General features: G+C 49.5%; 1 protein-coding gene and 1 pseudogene across 1 annotated transcript in view; both read right to left on the bottom strand.

Annotated features, from left to right (window-relative positions):
• Nucleotides 1-939: 939 nt before the first annotated feature.
• Nucleotides 940-3,156, bottom strand: LOC103014070 (polyadenylate-binding protein 4-like; annotated as a pseudogene).
• Nucleotides 3,157-10,514: 7,358 nt separating this feature from the next.
• Nucleotides 10,515-23,061, bottom strand: part of PADI2 (peptidyl arginine deiminase 2) — a 49,116-nt gene continuing 36,569 nt past the window's right edge. Inside the window, exons 11-16 of the mRNA XM_057553339.1 lie at nucleotides 21,062-21,213; nucleotides 19,041-19,185; nucleotides 18,184-18,277; nucleotides 16,408-16,493; nucleotides 14,249-14,377; nucleotides 10,515-13,585 (exon numbers count right to left, since the gene is read on the bottom strand). Coding sequence (XP_057409322.1) covers nucleotides 13,352-13,585; nucleotides 14,249-14,377; nucleotides 16,408-16,493; nucleotides 18,184-18,277; nucleotides 19,041-19,185; nucleotides 21,062-21,213 — 840 coding nt within the window. The 3' untranslated portion in view covers nucleotides 10,515-13,351. The remainder of the gene's footprint in view (nucleotides 13,586-14,248; nucleotides 14,378-16,407; nucleotides 16,494-18,183; nucleotides 18,278-19,040; nucleotides 19,186-21,061; nucleotides 21,214-23,061) is intronic.

Genomic DNA, 23,061 nt, shown 5'->3' on the forward strand with positions numbered 1-23,061 from the left:
GCTAGGAGGTGAGCATCTTCTGTTAGGGGGATGGCTGGGCTATGGACATGCCCCCAAGGCCCATGGGAACACAGTGGTTGCAGCCCCTCTGGTTTACCTGCAGAGGGCGCCCCTGCCTCGCAGAACTGCCCAGGGCTCCCTACCAGCCCTTTCCAACCTGCCCTTAGAAAGGGCTTATCTAAACCTTCTCCCTTCCACGCTCACTATATAATTAGACTTCTCAAAATATTCTGTCTGAGTGGGATGGGGACAATCATATGCTACAAACTTCTCCAATTTCATGAGCAGTCTCTATGAAGTCCCGGAGCAAAAAAGTCACAAGCCACCCCCATTCCAGACGGGGCTGCGTTTCACACAGCTGAAGTCAGCTCAGCTGCTGGGACTTAGCAAGTGGCCTGAGGCCTTCTGGGGACTGCCACGTTGGTGGACCCTATAGCACCACACACACACAAACAAATTAGAGCTCACCCACACTGCTAACCTCTGTCTCGCTCTCATCTGCCTGCCACATCACCAGCATACTCTCAAATTAGCAGTTAATTTGGTCCTCTCATGTGTGTGGGTGTGTGCTTTTTAAACACAGTATGTGATAAAACTCCCTTTCCAGCTGAATCTGAATTTTGAACACCCCTTTGTATCAGAGACAGAACAATGTAAATGAAATGCAAAAAGCGAATGGTGGTAAATTTCATTTGTAATGGCTAGATATCAACTCAGTGAAAGCAAAAGAAGTCAGAGGGATGCAGAATATTAAAAGCAAGTTGACTTTCCAGAGAGGCAGGGAGATGGAATGGTTAAGTATGCAGTCCTTTGGGAGGTTCAGATCCTGTTATATCAGCCATTTATTTTTATTTATTTATTTATTATGGAGATTTTTTTCTTTATTGAGAAACTTAAGACTTGGGTACATCAAATAAAACCAATTTCTGGGGGGAAAAAATCAAAACTCACAATAGAAAAAAAAAAGCTAACACTGTCTGGGCCATATCAGAACCCAGAGAATATATTCTTTTAATTGAAAAATTCTAGGCACGTCATAATTGACCTTTTGATACAAAATGACCTATTAAATTTGCAATTTGTGGTTCTTGGTGTTGAGGTCCATAGGACAAGCTAGGAAGTCTTCAAACCTTGAGCTGAATTCCATGAGGGCTTATTTGGCTTGTGAATCATTTTGTCCTTGTCTAAGAGGTAGCAGCAGCGACAGCGCCCACCTTCTGGGCACCTTCTTTCTTGGCATGATGAGCCTGTAGGACCGCCACAGCTTCACCCACGTGGGAGCGGAGAGACTCGGGGACTCCAGCATGTGCAGCAGCTCCGAGCTGTCAATCTCCAGCAGCATCCCCGTAATCTTCCCGGCCAGGTTTGAGGTGCATCGTCTGGATGAGCAGGAACAAACGTTCACCCAGCATCTGCTTCTGTTCCTGGGGGGGTGCTGCGGCCAGCATGGAGGCGGTCAGCGGCTCCTGCCCCTGCACATGGACCACAGGCTGGGGTGCCTGCAGGGGCCGGATGGCAGAGTGAGGGCTGCAGACACCGGAGGCGTATTTGTAAGGTGCAACAGCCCAAGGAGCAGTGACAGCAACAGCAGCACGAAGCGCTAGGTTCTGCACAGCTGCGGAAACACCTCCAGACTGGCAGCTGTCAGTCAGCCCTTGCTGGGCGGCACCAACCCCACCAAAGTCCATAGCCAAGCGGTCTGGGCACTCAGATCCGACTCTCTGAGCGGTAGTAGGGAGGCCGCGAGAGGCCAGAGCATTACCAGTTGGAGCCAGATGGCGAAGAGCTGGACGAGACCCAGACTGGCGTATAGCACTTGGCATTCCTTGGAAGCCTTGAGGTCTCCCCCCTTGCTGCGGCGTGGATTAGGCCTCATCTGTGCTAACTGGTTAGGTAATACGGAGGTCTTCCCTGGGCCTGTGCAACTGCTGGCACAAAGTAGCCCCCAGCTGCTGGAAATGATTTAAGATGGCATTGGCGGGGACTGCTCTCATCCTGGCCACCCGCTGCATATACTGGTTGGTCAGCTGAGCCTTTCTCTCTTCCTTTCTCTGGGCCAGGGCGACATACAGTGGCTTGAAGCCCATGATGCGTCCGTTCATCTCTGTGACTGCTTTGGTTGCCTCTTCAGGGGATGAGAAGCAGACAAAGGCAAACCCTTTGCTTCTCCCATCCTCCAGCGTCACCTTAGCACTGCTGATTGATCCAAAAGGAGAGAACTTTTTCCTTAACTTCTCATCATCAATGGTGTCATCCAAGTTCTTAATGTAGAGATTCACCCCCTGACAGCGACTAATTCTCTCCTGTTTCAGCTGTTCAAATTTTCGCTTTAACTCGGCCTGCCGGTCCGCTTTCTTCTGTGCATGGCCGACGAAAATGACTTTCCCACTGATTTCTTTTCCATTCATCTCTTCCACGGCCTTACTGGCATCCTCGTGTTTTTTGTAACTCACAAAGCCAAAGCCTTTGGATTTCCCACTAGGATCTCTCATCACCTTGACACTTAGAGTCTTACCAAACTGGCTGAATAGCTCTTTCAGACTCTCATCATCCACCTCTTCCCCAAAGTTTTTGATATAAACATTGGTGAATTCCTTGGCTTTGGCTCCAAGCTCAGCTTCCCACTCTTTTCGATACTTGAATCTGCCCACAAACGCTCTGCGGTCATTGAGGAGCATGCCGTTCATCCTCTCGGTGACCTTGTTGGCAGCCTCCTGGGTCTCAAAGTGGACAAAAGCATAACTCTTAGAGCCGTTCTCATCACACACCGCCTTGCAGGACAATGTTTCCAAAAGCAGAAAAAGTATCATACAGTGCCTTGTTATCTATAGATTTGTCCAGGTCCTTGATGAAGGTATTTCCCACACCAACTTTTCTCAAAGAGGGATCCCTCTGAGCTCACATGATATGGATTGGCTTTCCCTTAATCACATCAAAGTTCATGGTATCCAAGGCCCGCTCCGCGAAAGCTGTCTGCTGGAAGTTGATGTAGGCATAACCCAGGGAGTGGCAGGTGAGCATATCGCGGCAGACCCAGATGGACAGCACAGGCCCTGCAGGACAGAACTTTTCGTTCAGCATGGCCTCGGTGACGTCCGAGTACAGGTCACCCACGTACAGGGAGGCCATGGGGTAGCTGCTGGCCGCAGCGTTCATCTCCCCACCACCCCGAGCCCCGCCAGGAGGACTTCTTAGAGGGACCACACAGGACAAAGGGGGCTCCCCTCCGAGCCGTGGCCGGTGCCATGGCTCACAGGTGGCAGTGACGCTCAGAGAAGCTGGAGTCGGCTCCGAGGGGAGGGCCGGAGCGGAGTTCGGGGACGGCTCAGACGAGACTGCCAAACCCCAGACAAAAGGCTTTCAAAAACAGGGCTTCCCTGGTGACGCAGTGGTCGAGAATCTGCCTGCCAACGCAAGGCACACGGGTTCAAGCCCTGGTCTGGGAGGGTCCCACATGCCGCGGAGCGGCTGGGCCTGTGAGCCACAACTACTGAGCCTGCGCATCTGGAGCCTGTGCTCCGCAGCAAGAGAGGCCCTGATAGTGAGAGGCCCTGATAGTGAGAGGCCCGCGCACCGCGATGAAGAGTGGCCCCCGCTCTCTGCAACTAGAGAAAGCCCTCGCGCAGAAACGAAGACCCAACACAGCCAAAAATAAATAAATAAATGCAATTCAAAAGGCTCTCAAAAACAATATGGCCCTCCCTGGGAGTTTGTAATTTTCAGCTGTCCTGGTCTGAAAGCTCCCAATTTCAAAAAATGAAAAAAATTAAAACGGGGACTGTCCTCCAAATTACAAAAATTCTTCCAGAGGTAACCCCGTGGTGCCCACGGTGGCCTCCGGAACGTGTGTTTCTCTATAAATATAGGCCTCGGGCTCCCGGCGGTTTAAGATTACAGCAGCCCGGGGAAGAGGGAAACCAAATACTTGTTGGTGCCCACCGGGCAAGCCCGGGGCGACTGGAGCGCGCAGCCGCCTGCCACGCCGGGCGGGAGAAGGGCTGCGCGGACACGTGGGGCGCGGAGGCCGGCGCGCCGGGGGCGAGGGCGGCAGGCGCGGGGCTGCCACGCTGCTCGGCGGGGCGGCGGGCGGAGGCGCGTGAACACGGGCGCGCGAGCGGCTCACCACTGCACCGACGGACGGGGACCAACGGACGCCTAGGTGCGGCGGGGTTGGGCAGGCCGGAAGCGTGCAAAAGTGACTGCCCCGCGGGTCCTCCGAGGAGGATTCGCTCTTTTTTTCCCTTTCTTTCTTTTCTTTTAAGATTAAAACAAAATGTTTATTTATTTTTGGCTGTGGTGGGTCTTCGTAGCTGCACGCGGGCTTCTCTAGTTGCGGCGCGTGGGCTTCTCATTGCGGTGGCTTCTCTTGTTGTGGAGCACGGGCTCTAGGCACACGGGCTTCAGTAGTTGTGGCTCGCGGGCTCTAGAGCGCAGGCTCAGTAGTTGTGGCGCACGGGCTTAGTTGCTCCGCGGCATGTGGGATCTTCCCGGACCAGGGCTCGAACCCGTGTGCCCTGCATTGAAAGGCGGATTCTTAACCACTGTGCCACCAGGGAAGTCCTTTTTTTAAGATTTTAAAGCGTTTCTGGTTTTTTGTGGGTTTTTTTAATCCTTTTCTCTTTTTTCTTCAGGCTGCTAGGCCCGAAAGCGGCGGAGGCTGCAGCGACCCGGGGCGGAGACAGGACAGCCATTTATTACGTGATCTTCAGCAAGTTACTTAACCTCTCTGTGCCTTAGTTTCCTATTGTGTAAAACGGGGGAAAAAATCATAGTCACCTTACAGGGAGGAGGAGAAAATGAATTAGTATCTGTAAGGAGCTATCAATTTTCAACTGGTGGTGGGAAGCCCAGCTGGGGGGAGAAAAAAGGTACAAGAGAACTGTGAATTATTAGGAGGAAGAGATTATGCTAATCAGGATGGAAAGACTTCAGCATAAATAAGATGTCAAGGGTTTCAGGCAGCTTTAAAAACTTATTTAAAAGTACATATGTAATTAAATTCTCACTGTGTAAAAATTTCAAGCAACACAGATAAATTTTAAATCCCCTCGGTCACGCTTCTTTCCCCAGAGGTGATTACTATTGTCAGTTTCATGGGATTTCTCCCATACCTTTTTCTTTGCATGTGTATACATATATATGTTTCTACAGAAATCCATGGCTTTGCTTGACTTTTTTTTTTTTTAATTTTTTTAAAATTTTTTAATGCTATTCTTGTCTGCTTACATTCTTTTTATGTATGTATGTATGTATGGCTGTGTTGGGTCTTCATTTCTGTGCGAGGGCTTTCCCTAGTTGTGGCAAGCGGGGGCCACTCTTCATCGCGGTGCGCGGGCCTCTCACTATCGTGGCCTCTCGTTGCCCAGCACAGGCCCCAGACGCGCAGGCTCAGCAATTGCGGCTCACGGGCCCAGCCGCTCCGCGGCACGCGGGATCTTCCCAGACCAGGGCTCGAACCCGCGTCCTCTGCATTAGCAGGCAGATTCTCAACCACTGTGCCACCAGGGAAGCCCTTTTTTTTTTTTATACCAACATCAAGTGCTCTGTCTTGGAGCTCTTTCCATGTCAGTACACATAGATCTATTTCATCTTACATGCTGCAAAATATATAAATGGGATGTACCATGGTTTGATCATTCCTCAGGTAGTTTCTTTTTTTTTTAAATTTTATGTTATGTGTATTTTTAAAAAATATTTTATTTATTTACTTATTTATTTAGTTGCGGCAGGCGGGCTCCTTAGTTGTGGCATGCGAACTCTTAGTTGCACATGCATGTGGGATCTAGTTCCCTGGCCAGGGATCAAACCTGGGCCCTCTGTATTGGGAGCACGGAGTCTTAACCACTGCACCACCAGGGAAATCCCTCCTCAGGTAGTTTCTTAATAGCAACAAAGAAATATATGTTACTGTCCTCTTTCTAAAATACAGGATTGGTCATGTGACTGCAGCAGCCCCAAACCTTCAGGGGGTTCCCATTGCTCAAAACCTAGTATTTCCAGTATGACTTCAGTCCATATCTTTGCCATTCTCTATGATCATCATTTCTCAAGCTTGTCATATACATACACCCCTTTGTATCCTTGCTCAGCTTGGCAGCCTTTCCTCCCTTCTCTGCCCAGTCATGCGTTCCTGCGTTCATTCAACAGTCTAGCCCAGATGAACACCAAGGCCACCCTTGGTCACTCTCTTAGTTGGAAATAATTGTGTGTATGTGCGTGCACGCGTGTGCGCGCGTGTATGTATGATTCCACAGCTGTTGTGCCTTATTCATTCCTCCATTCAGCAAATATTTATCAAGTGTCTATCCCATCTGTTTGCCTCTTTGTTCTCCTGTCTCCCTGACTCTCTCAGTTCCTTGAGGGATGAGATCATGTCTCAGACACAGGGTTTTCAGGGAGAAGAGACATCCTGGTTTGCTCAGCATGGTTCCAGTTTTCATCTGTTAAACTGGTAGAATTATTAGTAGTGCCCCCTTTCATTCTGGTCTAGATGAAAAATTATATGATCACTCTAGTTTTACACACAATAGATGCTTACAGTAATATTAACAAAAAAGAATGAATGGGTGGATGAATGAATATGATTTACATTTCATGATTTTGAGATGCCATCTGACTCCGAGTGGAAGACTTGAGAGCATATTCTGTATTATGTAGAAGTTATTTCACTTTGGGCTCTATTGCCTTTGAAGGGTTTATAGGAATCCTATAATCTTCAGACACTTGCTTGCAGGTAGCAGGTGTTCTCGTTATAAGATTCGAAATAGTTCATCTAGTATGCTAAAAAATGACAAGTGCAGAGGTAACATTTATGAAGAAAAGAATGATGACTCATTGAACTTAGGTTAGAAAGTTGTTCCTAAGATGAGGTAGTCAAGAGCAGGGGTTCAGCGGGTGAGCTCTGGAATCAGACCACTTGGGTACAAATCCAGGTTCTGCTGCTTCCTGCTGTATAAACTGGAGCAAGTCACTTCCTCTCTGAGCCTCAGTTTCCTCATCTATAAAGTGGGGATAATTCTCATAGCTTTGTTGTGAGAATTAGATGAGATGATGAATGTAAACTATTAGGCTGAACCATATGAAATCATCTCTATTTGACCCTTGTGACCTTTAAAAATGGCATTTCATATAGTTCAACCTGGCAGGTGCCTGGCAGGTAGTCAGTGTTTGAGAAATGGTGGCTATTATTACCTCATCTGATTGGACTATTTCTGCTTCCATTGCCTAGCTGAACAGGCGTTTCATTGTTTTATTCAAAACATATTTGCTGAGCACTGACTATGTGCCAGGAATTGCCATCGGAGGAAAACAAAGCAGTCCTTTTAAAGGTATCTTTTAACACTTCAGTGGCAGAGAAGCGTGTGAGTAGGGCCCTAGAATGCCGGTCAGAGACTGTCCTTAAAGGGTCATCATGGGGTTTACCCATGATTGTGATAAAGTGGGCCTTAGCTTGCAGACCGTGAGGGGCTGAGACAAAAGCAAACTGAACTGGGTAGTTCGCTTATAGACTAGCTGGAGACCAGGCCTTTGCTTTCTCAGAAATCAGGGCTGAACCGGAGCCCATCTGGCTGGGGGGTGAGGCATAGGTAAAAAACCAGATTGCCACATCAGCCAGGCTTGAGACAAGGCTGCAAAGCTGAGCTTTCTGCCTGGACATGTCTTTTTCTGGTAGCCCAGCTAGAGGAAAGATTCCACATGCTGCCATTTGGTGTCACCGCACTATATTGAGTTACCAGTAACATAGTCGTCAGTCCCCTGGAGCTGATGCCACTTGGGCAAGGATCCTGGATAAGTCCCAATGGGCAGGCAGAGTTCATCCCTGGCTGCTCTTTTGTTTAGGGAGGAGGGATCCCACTCCCACAGGCTTTTGGCTATGTCAGGGTCTGGATCAGATCCTATCTGGAATGAAGGGGCTGAGATAATGGGAACCCCAACTCCCCTCACCTGGGAACCAAAGACATCTTACATTAAAATGCAGAATGAAGTTGTATCCCAGGGAATGATGAGGGAAAAGAGGCTAGAGGTGTGGGAGTTATGTTTTCCCTTTCCAAGGGGCTGGTGGGGGTTCGCTTCCTAAAGTGGGCAGAGGGGACTTGGCCAAAGGCACTCCCCTTGCCAAGAGAGAGGTCAGTACTGGTAACGTGGCAGCAGCCACGTTTCAGGCAAGAGGACCTTCTGAAGGGACAAGGCTCTGTACACCAGGGCCAGGGAGGGCCGATGTCTATCTTCTGTCTCTCTCTCTGGTATTATAACAATCAACTTTTAGGAATTCCCTGGCAGTCCAGTGGATAGGACTCTGCACTTTCACTGCTGAGGGCGCGGGTTCGATCGCTGGTCGGGGAACTAAGATCCCGCAAGCTATGTGGTGCAGCCAAAAACAAAAACAAAAAAACCCACAATCAACTTTTGTTAGCATTGCAGTTGGCCTAGTTGGATTCTGGGGATTTAAGGAATGTACCTATTTCTATAACTGGGACTCAGCCTGGTAGAGAGGATTCTACAACTGCGCCTTCCAATATGGTAGCCGCTTGTGGCTATCGAACACTTAAAATGTGGTTAGTCTTAGGAGAGATGTGATATAAGTACAAAACATATCAGCTTTCAAAGACTTACTACCAAAAAAGAGAACGTGAAATATTTCATTAATATTTAAAAATTTTGGTTACCTGTTGAAATGATAATTTGGATATACTGCAATAAAGAAGACATTATTAAATTAACTTCACCTGTTTTTCTCTTTTTAAAATGTGGCTACCAGGAAATTTAAATTACATCTGGGGCTTGCATTTTATTTCTTTTCTTTTCTTTTTTTTTTTTAAGGGGATGGGGAGCTCTCTGGGAACTCTTGTTTTGTTTTATAAATTTATTTATTTATTTATTTATTTATTTATTTATTTATGGCTGTGTTGGGTCTTCATTGCTGCACACGGGCTTTCTCTAGTTGTGGCGAGCAGGGACTACTCTTCATTGTGGTGTGCTGGCTTCTCATTGTGGTGGCTTCTCTTACTGTGGAGCATGGGCTCTAGGCGTGTGGGCTTCAGTAGTTGTGGCACGCGGGCTCTAGAGCGCAGGCTCAGTAGTTGTGGCACACGGGGTTTGTTGCTCCACGGCATGTGGGATCTTCCTGGACCAGGGCTTGAACCTGTGTCCCCTGCACTGGCAGGCGGGTTCTTAACCACTGTGCCGCCAGGGAAGCCCCTTGCATTGTATTTCTATTGGAAGGTGCTATTCTAGACGTCTCAGGGTGACTTTCAGCAATCCTGAGGTGAGTGAGTGGCCAAGATGTGAAAACACCAGCAGGTTGGGTTTAACACACCAGCATCCCTTGGGGAGTCTCAGAAATAGGTGCGTCAGGAAAACCCCATAGAAGATTGGCTTGGGCCATATTAGTTGAGTATAAAAGGGAAGAATGACCTCAGAGGGCTGGACCCACGGGCTAAGTCCAGGCATAAGAGAACTAGTGATTTTCATTTTGCAGTGGCCTTTGAAAATGGCTGCGTCAGAACATCTGTCCAGAAACCGAAGATGGGGCTGAGGGGTAAGAACCCCCCAGGTGCATTCCAAAGTGCTTGGAAGTGGCTTCTAGGTGTAGCAACCAACTAGGTGGTTCTATTTTAGAGCCTCTGGGGTTTGTTCACAAAGACCCTGTTAGATCGTGGCTATGTTGTAGGGATTTTATACCATGGGTCAAATCATAAATACCCACGTGCAACAATTCCATATTACGAGAACATGATATTACTCAGAGCAGTGGACACAGTTGGTTCTCTGCCCAGATCCTTTTCTGGCCCATTCCCCAGCTCTTGTGACTCTGCTGCTAAAAACTACAGCTGTGGGGAATTCCCTGGTGGTCCAGTGGTTAGGACTCTGTGCTATCACTGCCGCCAAGGGCGCGGGTTCAATCTTTGATCAGGGAACTAAGATCCTGCAAGCCATATGGTGTGGCAAAAACCAAAACAAAAAACAAAACTACAGCTGGATGATTGCCCGTGGGCTACGGGTGCCCCCCTGCCTCTTCGGAGAGCCAAAGTCCCCATAGCTAATGACCGACTCGTGTAGGTACACGAAACTCGGCCTCCAGATGGAACAACTGAGCTGCCACTTATGCTCTAGAGCTCTCCTGTGACCAGGCTGAGGCTACATCTGAAATCACACTCTTGGCTTCTTCCCGTTCCTGGTCCTGTTCCCTCCACTCCCTGGTTTCTCCTGGAGGCTCTTCCTTAATAAGTCACTTGTTCCCAAATGCTCACCTCAGGGTCTGCTTTTGGGGAGCCCCACCAGAAACACTGTCAGACTTTATTGTGGGTGTTGGTCTTGACCTTGGGTGGTGGCCATTTGATACACACCTACTGAATGCGTGTGGGATTCCAAACCCTTGAGATACCCTTGCTGAGAGCCCTGACCCTGTGTGCAGAAGGGCAGGGGCTGGAGGACCAGGAGAGGGCCCGCGTATGGCCTGCCTCCTTGCAGGCCGTGGCCGTGAAGCAACCATGAACATCACACCAACAGCCACATGACTTCCCCTCTGACCGTTTATTTTCTTGCTGTTTACTCAGGTTCTTCCCCAAGCATCTTTTGATCTCCAGCATGGCGTCTCGTCCAGAAAGCTGAAACTGCCCCGCTTCTTGCCATCTTCATGATACCCCCTGCTCTCTTATACAAAATATTTCAAAATAAAGATTGAAACAGGAACTTAGCTGAGTTTTGCAACACAGAAGTGTATTCTAGGTCTACATTTATAGAAAGTGGTGGGTGGGGAAGAGTGATGAGTCCAGGGGGGACTGGGGGAGATGTCCACGCCAAGGGTAGTCACACGAGTGGGCAAGCAAGATGGGAATGAGTGAGTCCTGGCGGCTCCAGAATCATCAGAAGTTACTGACTTATTGATGGGGAGAGCCTTAGAAAAATCTAGAAACACACACTGTCTCCACCTGGGAAGCACTCACTTCCCTTTAAGGCAGACTAGAAAAAAATGAAAGAAAGCCCCAAAACCCACATTAACCAAACACACACACACACACACACCCCAAAGTCTAAGTCTCCAGATAAACATCCACAAATAGGCACTTGGTGTCTTCAGCTCTGGGGTTGGAGAGATCTGGGGCTTTGGCCCCAAAGGCAGGAGCCACTGTCCCCAAAGGGGGGGGACAACAGCTTCTGAAGGCCCTGGGGTCTGATCTGTTAGGTGGTACTGGCCCAGCTGGATGGGAAGGAGGCCTGTTTAAAGAAGACCCAACCCCCTCATTTCACTGAGATAGTGACCTCCTGGAAGCTCTGTGTCCTGTGCATTTCCTGAATATAGCGAATTAGTATTTCTAAAGAGCACACCACTGAAAGGGCAAATGCTGGCCATTTAAGTCTGGGCATCTCAGGTTGGGAACTGACCGGCTCCATAAGGCAGGGGCCAGATGCAGTTTGCTACTAAACACTGTGTCCTCGGGGCCCACCACTGTGCCTGGCACTTAGGAGGCATACAATATATGTTTGTTGAATGAGTGAATAATCCAAGAAGAAAATCCCATTCTCCAAGAATACAAATTCACAACCTTTTCATTGGTTATATATCAGTTCCTCTCTAACCCTCAAAGTGGAATTATAATTCACTTATTCTCCTGAATCAGCTGGCCTTAAAGGAATTTTTTTTAGCTGAAACTGAGTCTTTTCAGTTGGAGCCAGAGAATGAATCCGATTATGTCCAAATTAGAGGGTCTTCAGCAAATGCACTGAGAAACTTCAATGGGATAATCAATCCGTCTCTAAGGCCAGCAGCTGGCCCAAAACTGGCTGTTCAGGCTGGAGGTTAGGACAGGGTCTTTATGTGTTGGATCTGAGGTCTGGAGAGGAGGGGCAGGTCTTTAATTGTGTCCTGGGGGAAGGTCTGAGCCTGGCTGGTGGGGAGGAAGTCCTTGTCTAGCTGTCTGGAGAGACGGCATTGGAACAGGAAGTGGAGGCTGTGAGAGGAGGGAGGTCAGGGACTGGCCAGAGAATCAAGAACCCAGCAAGAGAAGATGGATATGGCTCACCCTGGGGCATCTTTATACAGTGAACTCTCAGGCCACAAGGATGCTGGTGTGGGGAGAAACCCCCAAGCATCTGGGAGAGCCTGGGTCCATGGGAAAGAAGAAGCATAAGAATCTTGTAAACAGAGAAGGCTGCTCTGATAAAATCCACTTCCAGGGAAGGTTCTAAGCTCAATTACTGGACCCTCAGGGAATCTAAGTCTAAGGAGGCTGGCCAACGGTGTCTACACTGCAGACGGAAAGCCAAGGGGATCTGACGGAGGCTGTTAAGCATGAATAATTGGGGGTGTCCAGGTGGCCAAGGGAGGTGAAATTCAAAGGATGATGACAGTTCAAGGTACACCTGGGGTTCCAGAATCCCTTTCCATGCCATCTACCTTGACCCACAAGGCATGGCTACAGGGACAACTGGTCATCCCAGAACCTCCTTCCCTTCTCCCCTCATTCAATTTTGGACAAGAGACTAAAGATTCTCTGGGGAAAGGTTTGGGTAAAGCGGTTTTTGTTTTGCTTTGTTTTTCACGTCAGGGCTATACAGACACTGGCCAAATGTCCAGCTATTTTCAGGAAGGACAGCATGGAGGCCCAGGGGGTGACTTCGTGGACCCTGAGGCCCTTCTGAGGGAAGGCAAGGTGCAGATATCCCAAATCCCCTCCCACTGCCTGAAGGCCCCTCAATGGCGGCCTCCAGTGCACGTCAGGAAGGGGGATCCTCTGGGGGTGCGAAGAGTCTGGAGAACTCAAGGAAGGAGGCAGGTGCCCAGGCCCCTGTAGTGTGAACACTGACAGTCAGATTTTCTCCTTCTCCTGATACGAGTGCCTGACTCAGCTTTGCTTGCTGAGCAGCCACTTCAAACACGGCGATCTTGAGTAAACACGTTGCCAGCCACACAACTGGACGAAGAGCCAGGCCGCCTCCCCCCACCGAGGCTCCTTTCTTTTAGAGATCTTGATTGCTTTTGATAACTGACCATTTGGGCCACCTGCCTTTTTCCTCTTTCCTCGCTTTAAATTCCCACTCTTATGCTTTAAATTCACCAATAAAGAGTGAGCCCTCGAAATCCTAGGCCCTCACCCTCAACTCCCATAAAAGCAGAACCCCAGTTCCGTGGGTTCTCTCTCTCTCTCCCCATGACCTCACTGTGTGGCCCCAGGTGTGCCAGGTCCTGTAAGTAAAAATCAAACGAAAAGTAATAAACGTTTCCCCCCAAGTTTCCTGATAGTTATTGCTGAAGGGCATTTTGCAATCATAATAAAAACCACAAGCGTTGGTCCAGCCTCAACACTGGTTGCTGATGGGCTGTGACAGGCACACAACAGCCCCCTGCAGGTCAGGGCACCATGTGCCACCACTTGAAGGTGAAGGGCTTCCTGCGCACGTTGGTGCCGCAGTGCACCTCCCCCAGAAATTTGTGGTAGGCGGAGATGTCATCCACGAAGGTGCAGCAGAGGCCCAGGGGCTCCAGCAGGGAGCGCACATGTGTCTCCAGGCAGCACACCTCCTCAACCTGGGGCCCGAATGGCTTGGGGATGCCCAGGTCCTTGTTGAGCACAATCATGTTCACCTGCAACAGGGAGGCGGGGGCCACAGCCCCGTTTAGTGAGCACCTACTACGCCCCGCCCTGTTCTAAGCTCACTGAACCTTCCCAACAACCCTATGAAGTGGGGATTGTGATTATCCCCATTTTACAGATGAGGAACTGAGGCTCGGGGGTGCTAAGCAACTCATACATGGCAGAGCTGAGTGGAAAACCAGGCAACCCACCCCTGTATTATGTGTATGTCCATGCATGTGCATGCGGCTATATATGTACGCATCAGCGTGTGCATTGCATGCATGCGTCTATGTGTGTTTTCATGTGTGTGTATGTGTGTATATATGTATCTATGTGTGTGTGTATGTGTGTTCTAACCTCCTTCTGTCACATAGAAGACTCTCCTCTATGATAACAAGAATCCCTCCTGTCTATAAAAGGCTTTTTAATTTACAAAACACTCTCCAATCTGTTAAAGGATCCCCCAGGACCCCAGGGGGCAGCTAGAATAAGGATATCACCCCAGAAGGGAATGAGGCCCAGAGAGGGTGAGTGCCTGGGGTGGGTGGGAGGCCACACAGCAACTCAGCCAGGACCGGGCCTCCTGATCGGACAGCCTCAGCCGAGGTGTCCCTCTGGATCTGGCTGCCCCTGACTGGCCTGGATGAGGTTTGGGGTCCAGAGCGCCTCACCATGTTTGGGAAGAAGGCTCTGGCCTGGCGGCTCTCGTCCATCTTGAAGAGGGCAGGCAGGTCGATGATGTCCTGCTCTGTCAGCCCCAGCTCCTTCTTGAGGATGTCGCGGTTCCAGTCCAAGCAGCGCTGGGCAATGGGGAAGAAGGGAGGGCAGCCGAGTGAGGGGACACCCCTGCCACGTTTGTCAACCTCACCCCTGCCTGCAGGGGACCCGGCACTCCAGGGAGAGTGTCAACCTCACCCTGGCACTCCAGCACGCCCCCTCCCACCAGTAATGGTAGTAATAAAGAGAACGAGAGAGAAGATTACAGAAATAATACTAGAAAATCACAGAAATAACACTAGTGAGGGCTCATTTACTGAGCACCACCTACTACAAGCCAGACCCTGTGCTAAATGCTTGCTATGCAGTATCTCATTGAATCCTTAGGCTGTCCTGTGTGGTGAGAATAACAGTGACAATGATTTTGATTAATAATAATTAAAATTAATATGTACAAGAACCCTAAGTGTACTGTTCTAAGGGCTTTACATACATTACTTATTTAAGCCTCAACCTCATGAGGTAGACACTATTATTAGCCCCTTATTAGAGACTCTACCCAAAATGTAGAGTCCTTAGTGAGTTGCCCAAGGTCCAACTGCCAAAACGAGGGGCCATGATTTGACCTGAGATCTACCCGATGCCAAAAAATGTCCACCGAGGGGAGTTACAAAAATGTCAACTTTCAAATAGCCAGTGAGGCATTACGTGAACTTTGGGAAACTCTGCAGTTGCTTCTACAGCATCCACTCCGCCCCTCCCCCTGAAATGTAGCAGCCAGTTATTGGGTTGGGTTGACTACACCCTGCCCTCCTGGTGACAGCTAATTAGTGGACCCTTGCCCCTGCCTCTTTGCTCCAGTGATTGGTTCAAGGATGGGCAATAAACCAGGATTAAGGGAATCAGTATATGGAATTCCCCTGGCTACAATAATTGGTTCAGGTTGGCACAATCAGAGTGAAATGCAAAGCTTTTGTTTAATTGTTGGGGGCACAGACCTCCCTCTTTGTGGATGGTGTGCTGGATGGATGTGAGACCTTGAACTGTTACAGCTATACTCCTGCCATGAGGGCACCTGTAGAGCCCAAGAAGTGCAGAGAAATGGAGCTGGAGCCCTGATCAACCTGTGCCTGAAATCCATACCACTGCTGGACTTTCTACTCATATGAGTCAATTAAGCCATTTAAAAAAATCAGTTTGAGTTTTTAAATTTAAACTTGATACTCTAAATGTGCCCATGCAGGGCTTCCTCGGTGGCACAGTGGTTGAGAATCTGCCTGCCAATTCAGGGGACATGGGTTCGAGCCCTGGTCCAGGAAGATCCCCCATGCCACGGAGCAACTAAGCCCGTGTGCCACAACTACTGAGCCTGAGTGCCACAACTACTGAAGCCCGTGCACCTAGAGCCCGTGCTCTGCAACAAGAGAAGCCACCGCAGTGAGAAGCCCACGCACCATGACAAAGAGTAGCCCCCGCTCGCCGCAGCTAGAGAAACCCCGCGTGCTGCAACAAAGATCCAAAGCAGCTAAATAAATAAATAAATAAATAAATAAATAAATAAATAAATATGCCCATGCAAATAAAGAGAGATCTAATTCAACTAAATATGACCCTTTTGACTGGTATCTACTTCTGGATACAATCTTTGAGATTTAGGGACTCAAAAGGTGGGATTCATCCATAGATAGAAAACTTCAGGGATCTCTGATCCCCTAAAACAAATAAAAATTCATGGCATGTGTTTACATATGAGATTTTCTGGAGAGCAGGTCTGTAGTTTTCATCATATTTTAATGAGTGTGGGTCTCCCCCAGATGCTGTGGGCTCTAGCCTTACAGAGCCCTTGGTTCTTTAGTACTGCCTGATAAACCTTCTTTCCCAGGTCTCCTGTCTGCTTCTAGCCTCCACTGACCTGCACATCCCAGCTTTGTCACCCCATTCAGCCTCCAGTTTAGAGGCGTAAACCAGGAGGGCTGGACCAAATGCTTGTTGAGGCCCTTCCCTCTGTCATGTGTCCTGAACCCTTGGCCATTTCCCATGGAAGCCCCGAGGATGTGACAGGTGCCATTGGTCATAGCCGTGTCCCTCCCACGGGCCCCTGCCCCGCCCTCACCTGGAAGTACTGGTTCTCCTGCACGAGGCTCTCATTGGACAGAATCTTGTTGATGGTGATTCGCTTGCTGCTCATCCCGCCCAAGCCTGCGGGGGTCAGAGGACAGGAGACAGTCTAGCTTTAGGTGTCCAGCCTGGGCGCTCCCCTTTGCCAAGGCCCCCAGCTTCTGGGCTAACTCTTAGGATGAGGGAGAGGGGCTGGGACAGGCTGGGGCACAGGAGGGCAACCCCTGGGGTAACTCCTTTCCCCAGGGTTGGCCATGTCACCTGGGCCAGGGAAGGAGTGGCAGCTGTCTTGCTCTCTCTCTGGCCAGAGGGTAGGGTGGCACAAGAAGCCTGCTTCTAAGGATGAGCAGCAGACCAGAGGGAGTGTGGCAGAAGCAGGATGCCAAGGGGTGTCACCCTTCCTGTTTTCCATACCTGCCTCATGCTTGGCCCTTGTCCTGGTCTATGCCTGCATCTGCCTCCTATTCCATCATGATGGCCCACGGGGCTTCTGGCTTGATTAGTGATACCTAATGCTCATGGAGCGCTTGCTATGTGGCAGGTAGTCTTCTAGATATTTACATGGATTAACTCAATAATCCTCCCCACATTTCTATAAGGTAGCTTCCAGCATTAAAGATGAAGAAATGGAGGCACAGAGAAGTTACATGACTTGTCCAAGGTCTTACAGCTAGTGGCAGAGCCCGTAAGCAGACCAGGCAGTCTGATTCCAGAGCCTAAGCTATTAACTCTTTTTTTCCCTGCCTGATGCTGGTCCACTGTGTTTCCTAGTCTTATAGCTTGTTAGTGGCAAAGAGATCGGTGCTGTTGCACCCTGTACCTGAGCTGTCTCCACACCACCCCTTGGACCTATTTGTACAAAGATAATAGTTCCTATATCCTTATGGGTAGCTTTGAGGGGTTAATATAGAAAGAAGCCTCCAGAAAGTCAAGACTCATGCCTGCCAATCTAAAAAAAATTTCCTATCAGTAGGAATTAAAAAATGACAGTGGTCTTAAGTTGGTCTTGTCCATCCCAGACACCAGTCACTATCAGGAATACTGCCTTTAGACATGGAGGGTGGTAATGTATGTAAGTATCAACCAGCCTTAGGGATGCAGACTTCTGGGAGCAGGTGGATTAGAGATGCCAACCTGAAAAGTGTCAAAAGGGAATGTAGGAAGAACACATAAGAAATTGTCATGGCCTCTCTAACCTGGCTCACTGTCTGCACCTGATCAGCTTTGTCTCTTTCCATGATTAATTTAAGAGCAAAGCTCATCCCAGTCTGTCTATCCCAGTTATGTGGATGTCTAAATTAAGCAGATGATTTCTCACTCCGGGACTGACGGTGATGATGTCTGACTGTACGTCACGTCTGTCGACTCCCACTTTTCTTCCTTCCCCTCAAGTGCATTATGTATATTCTTCTCTATCTCCCTTCCGAAAACACAAGATCCTTGAACACAGATTGCGTGTCAGTTTTGAACCATTTAACTCTCCTTGGGGTCTGGTGCCATTTGAAGTACACACTGGGTCCCGAAGAAGCACTACGCACTGTTGATGATCATAAGGGGCAGCGGGCAGCTCGATGGTCCCGTGGGCCACAGCGAGGGTCACAGAGCCCAGGGCTGCTTCCCAACACGGTGACCTCACAGCCCTGGAGCAGGCCGGATGTCCAGGAAGTGGAGCTGGGTGTTCAGGGACAAGGCACTCATCTGCCCTGTCCTCCCAAGGGTCCCTCTGGGGGCTCAGCTCCCTGCTCCCTGCCAAGGCCCTGCGGGCACTCACCTTTGAACATGATGGCCTCCCCATGGCCCTCCTTCTGCTTCTCTCGGAAGAGCTTGTAGCAGGCCGAGGTGCTGGCCATGAGCATCCGGAAATTCTGTGAGAGACCATCCAGAGGGCCAGTGTCAGCAGAGAGGAGGTGGCCAAGAAACGTGAAGAAGCCCCCGCTCTCAGGACCCGAGGTCCCACCTGCATATTGTCTCAAGCCACTCCCTGCCGAGCAAAGGCCACCGGGCAGGGTTTTCTCTATTTCAGAGGAATATTTCTCACCCTTCCTGCTATAGAAATTCCTCCACCTCAGCAACGCCATCGAGTCAAAGCTCAGAGTCAAAGGTGACCTTGGACAGAGAGGAAGAGCTTCTCCAAGTGGCCAAGAGGCCAGGCCATTTGCACCAAATTTCCAGGGTTTGAAGTTGCAGCCGTTTCTTTTCACTTCTTGGGAAATGAAAGAACCTCTTTCCAGAGCCCCAAGCCCAGACACCATTGCTCTCTAGAGCATTATGGCCAGTACAGTAGCCACTAGCCCTGTGGGATTATTGGACACTTGACTTGTGGCTGGTCTGAGTTGAGATGTGCTAAGAGTAAAATACACACCAGATTCTGAACACTTAGTATAAAAAAAGAATGTAAAATCTCTCATGAATAATTTTTATAATGACTACATGTTGAGGTGCTAATATTTTGGATTTATTGGGTTAAACATTTACCTGCTACAGCAACAACGTACAAACCAGCTTCAGCCTACTTCCTTCTTCCTCTCTGCAGTCTGCTTCCTCTAGATACCCCTCTCTGTTGACAAGAGCTGGTAGTACAGGGGTTCTGCACTATCCTATTCACTCCAGCCTCAGGGGCCAGCTCACCTTTGTGCCTGAGATGGGGACGAATGTCATGAACTCATCTACATGGCCCACGGTCAGCCAGTCCGAGTAGAGCTCCACGGGTGCCTGCACCTGCTGGGCCTGCAGGAAGTCCCTCACCACCTTGGTCATCCTCCGACCACCAGACCTAGGGTGGGGTTGGGGAGGAGACAGTTCTTCAGAAGGTTGCCCACTGTGCCTGTCTCACCAGAGGGTCTGCAGGAGGAGTTCAGCGTTTAGAATCTAGCCTGGACCCAGAATAGCATTGGCGGAAAAGTCATGGGAAGGAGCCTGAGTTGCAGAGACCCTGGCACAGGCAGAAAGGTGTTTGAGCCCAAGGGGAAAAAGGAGGAGTTAGCTGTAGCCATGGTCTGTGTGAAGAGCATAGAGCCCAGCCTTTGGCCGCTGAGGGTGTCAGTAGGTGTAAGAAGCTTCTGTGCTCAGGGGTCACTCATGGACTGCTGGAGGGGGCTAGGACACAGGCATGATTCCAAAATCTTCCCTAGCCTATGTACCTCTTCGCTGTTAACTTCTCAACTTCAATCATTTCAAGTGACACCTCTTCCAGGAAGCCCTTCCTGACTTCCACACTCCCTGAGGTCTTCAATCTCCCTATTACCCTTATAATATAACCCAAAAACCTCACAGTGGCCAACAAATGCCTCTCTGATCTGGCCCCTGCCTGTCCCTCCTACCTCATCTTCCTCCCTTCCTCCTTGTTCTGTTTGCTCTAGCCACATGCTAAACTTGTTACCAAGGTTTTGTCCTTTCTATTCCTTCTATCTGGAATGCTCCCTCCCTTTGATCTTCCCATGGCTGCTTCCTTCTCATCATCTGAGCCTCAATTCCAAAGTCACTTCCTCAAAACCACAAAAGCCAAAGTGCCCCTGCCCCATCACTCTTTATCATGTACCCTATTTTATCTTCTTCATTGCACCTATTAGCACACAGAAGTATCTTATTTATTTGCTTGCTTACATGTTTATTGTCTATACTGCCTCCACTCCTAATGGAAAACTTCCCGAGAGCTGGGACTTTGTTTTGCTCACTGCTGTCTCCCTGCAGCCCAGAACAATACCTGGCCCAAGGGGAAAGACTCTCAATAGATATTTGTCTCGAAGAAGACCCCCGTGAACTCCCCTAAGGGGGTTAGGGACCCCTCCTTGGGTTTCCCTGGCTCTGTATCATTCTATCACTGTACACACCCTCTGTTTCATGCCTGTGATCTCCACCATCTCCTGGAAGGTGGGGGCTGGGCTTCATGTTTGGAACCCCATGTCTGACATAGGGCTTGGTGCTTGGCTGGAGCCTGGGAAATACCTGTTGAATGGATGAGTGACTGTTGAGTGGAGGGAGAAGGAGGGCAGGGTGAGCAAATGGTCACTGTCTGTGTCAGTGGCCTCCCACAGAAGGTAGAGAATCCCATGTGGTTATAGGGACTTGGTGCCCAAATCCTGGCTGGTCCCATATGTGCAGGTTCCTGGCAGCCCTTTTGTGAAGTGAGGACCCACAGTACTCACTCTCTCCCTAGCAACTGCTCTAAGGAAGAATCTGTCTTCTCATCGACTGGTGGGTGACCTGGGGAGGGAGTGAAGGTGTTGTTGATAGGACAGGGAGCCAGGGACTCAGGCTTTGGGGCAGAGCCATGTCTTCTCATGTGTCTTTTGTGAATGGGCACCCCCGAGGATTTGTTGGTGTGCTCCCACTGATCCTCTTTCGGTACTCCTTCTCTGAACTCCTTCATCCCTTCCCCACTTTCTTTATAATCTCGTTATATTCCCTCCCATTTTGGGAAGAGGGTTATTTATTTAGTTTTGTATTAGATCCTAATTCATACTAAGATGCAAAGGCTAACTTGGTTTTCTTTCCAAGAGTGTCTGTATCTTGTCAGAGAGTCATGGGAGAGGTTAATTCTCCCAGCCAATCACTCCATGTATGAGCAACCCAGTCTGCTCCTAAAGGGAAACAATAACTCCCCCCACCCAGCCCGCCACTGCCCGCAGGCCCATCCTGGCTTCTCTTACAGAGGAAAGCTGCTCCCGATGAGGATCCGGCCCAGGGGGTATGTCTTGCCATTCACGGTCACTGGCGGACTGACCTCTAGGTTCCCAAAGGAATCAAGGCTGGTGACAGGCTCAAAGAGGGGCTCCCGCATCACATAGCCAAAATCTGGGCCCTGGGCAAGAGACACCCATCATTAGTCTCTTGTGGCCAGGAGCCCTTAGCCCCAACCCAGCCACCCTCTGATGACCACTTTTCACTACCTTTGGTCTGGCTCTGTGGGCACTTAGCTTCTAGGGGGGTCACCCATGCTCTTCTTATTCCCACTGATGAGCAGGACCCTGGCATGGGGAAGCTGAGTTTGTGAGCATGTCAGTATGAGTGTGAGAATGAATGTGAATATATGAGTGTCTGTACATCTGGGTCTCTGGGTGTGCCTCTATTTCTTAAATACGGAGACATATTGGTGATTTCTGGATTGGTCCTCATTTTGTGCTATTGACATCCCCACTCATCTCTTAATGTGAGCAAGAAATGGACCTTTGCTGTTGTCAGCTATTGAGATATGGGGGCTGTTTGTTACTGCAGTCTTACCAAGTGAAAGCTGACCAATACATGCAGGAATGGCAGATATGTAACATATATACCATCCCAACCCATTCCCAACTAACCATATTTATTCACGGAGCCCAGATATAGCCTCAGAATCCTTCTTAGCACAGAGCTCCAACAGACTGCAGTTACATGATATAACCCCAGTGACGCCCCCTGAATTTTAAGTTTCCTTTCATGATTTTTTGGTAAAAAAGTAGGGATCTTGCTTGGGAGCTTGCACTGGGGCTGGAACTAAGCTTGTCTGACAAAAATCCTTGCTAATAAAAACCAAAGAGTGAGAAGATGTGGCTTATCCTGGCCCAGCTTAGAGGCTCAAGGGACAGCTGTGCCCAGTAGGGTGAATGACTGCAGCTTAGTGCTTTCTTGCCTGCGAGCCCCAGATGGCAAGGTGAGACTCGCCAGAGGCTGGGGCAGCTGCGGCTTTACAGCTTCACATGGGCAGGCAGGCATGCAGCACAACGCTGGGCTTGGCCCAGGCCTCCAGGAACAACGCAGTCCGGGGGCCTTGGTACCAGGCCAGCCTGGAACATTGAAGGCAGGTGGTGACCCGGGAAGAAAGAGTAAGAGTAGGATCTGAGAGGCCTTGGTTCTCCTGCCTGCAGGCTGGTTTGACTACCCCTCATGTTGGAGAAAGTGGACAGTCCTCACCGGGGACAGTGTCCAGGGCTGTGGAATGAGAACCAGAACAGCAGCTAATAATAGTCATTGTATCAGGAGCAGCACGGATGCCTTATATAATGCTTTCAATCTTCGCAATAAGCCTGTGAGATGGATACTGTTTCTATCCCCATTTTACAGATGAGCAAACTGAGGCTTGAGGAGGTTAAGGTGCTTGCCCAAGGTCACATTGCTGCTAAGGGGTGGAACTGGGACTCAAGGTCAGATCTGTCTGGCATTCCAGGGCTTTGTGCTCACACCACTGGCTCTGCCATCTCCCTGTGATGAAGGGACTAGGTTAGTGACTGTTCTCAAGAAGCAGGTGCGGACCCGGCAAAGGGTTCCCTCTGAGCAGCCCTGATGTCTCACGGGAGGCTGCCCTGTGTGTGACCTTGGCAAAGCCACCTGATCTACCCAGTCTCTGTTTTGTGTTCTGTTCAAGCCTCCCCCTGCCTGTTCAGGGCGGAAGGTGAGGACAAAGACAACTGATTTTGGTTCTGTCCTCATTCACTTGGTTGTTGATGGCATAAAAGGAGAGTGGTAATGACCTCTAGAATCGGGGGTGGGGGTCAGATTGCTTTTAAACAAACCCATGAACTGAAAAAAATCACAGCTTTAATGAGCTTTGAAGTTGGAACCATGCTTTTTGACAATTGCTTAACTATAATATTCCTCTTTGAAACTTACTTTGCTGTAAGTTGGAGGTGGGGCAGTGGCAGGAGTCAGGCCTCTATCTCCCATAGCTCTCATT

Source organism: Balaenoptera acutorostrata, chromosome 1, assembly GCF_949987535.1.
Source record: "Balaenoptera acutorostrata chromosome 1, mBalAcu1.1, whole genome shotgun sequence".
Lineage (NCBI taxonomy): Eukaryota > Metazoa > Chordata > Mammalia > Artiodactyla > Balaenopteridae > Balaenoptera > Balaenoptera acutorostrata.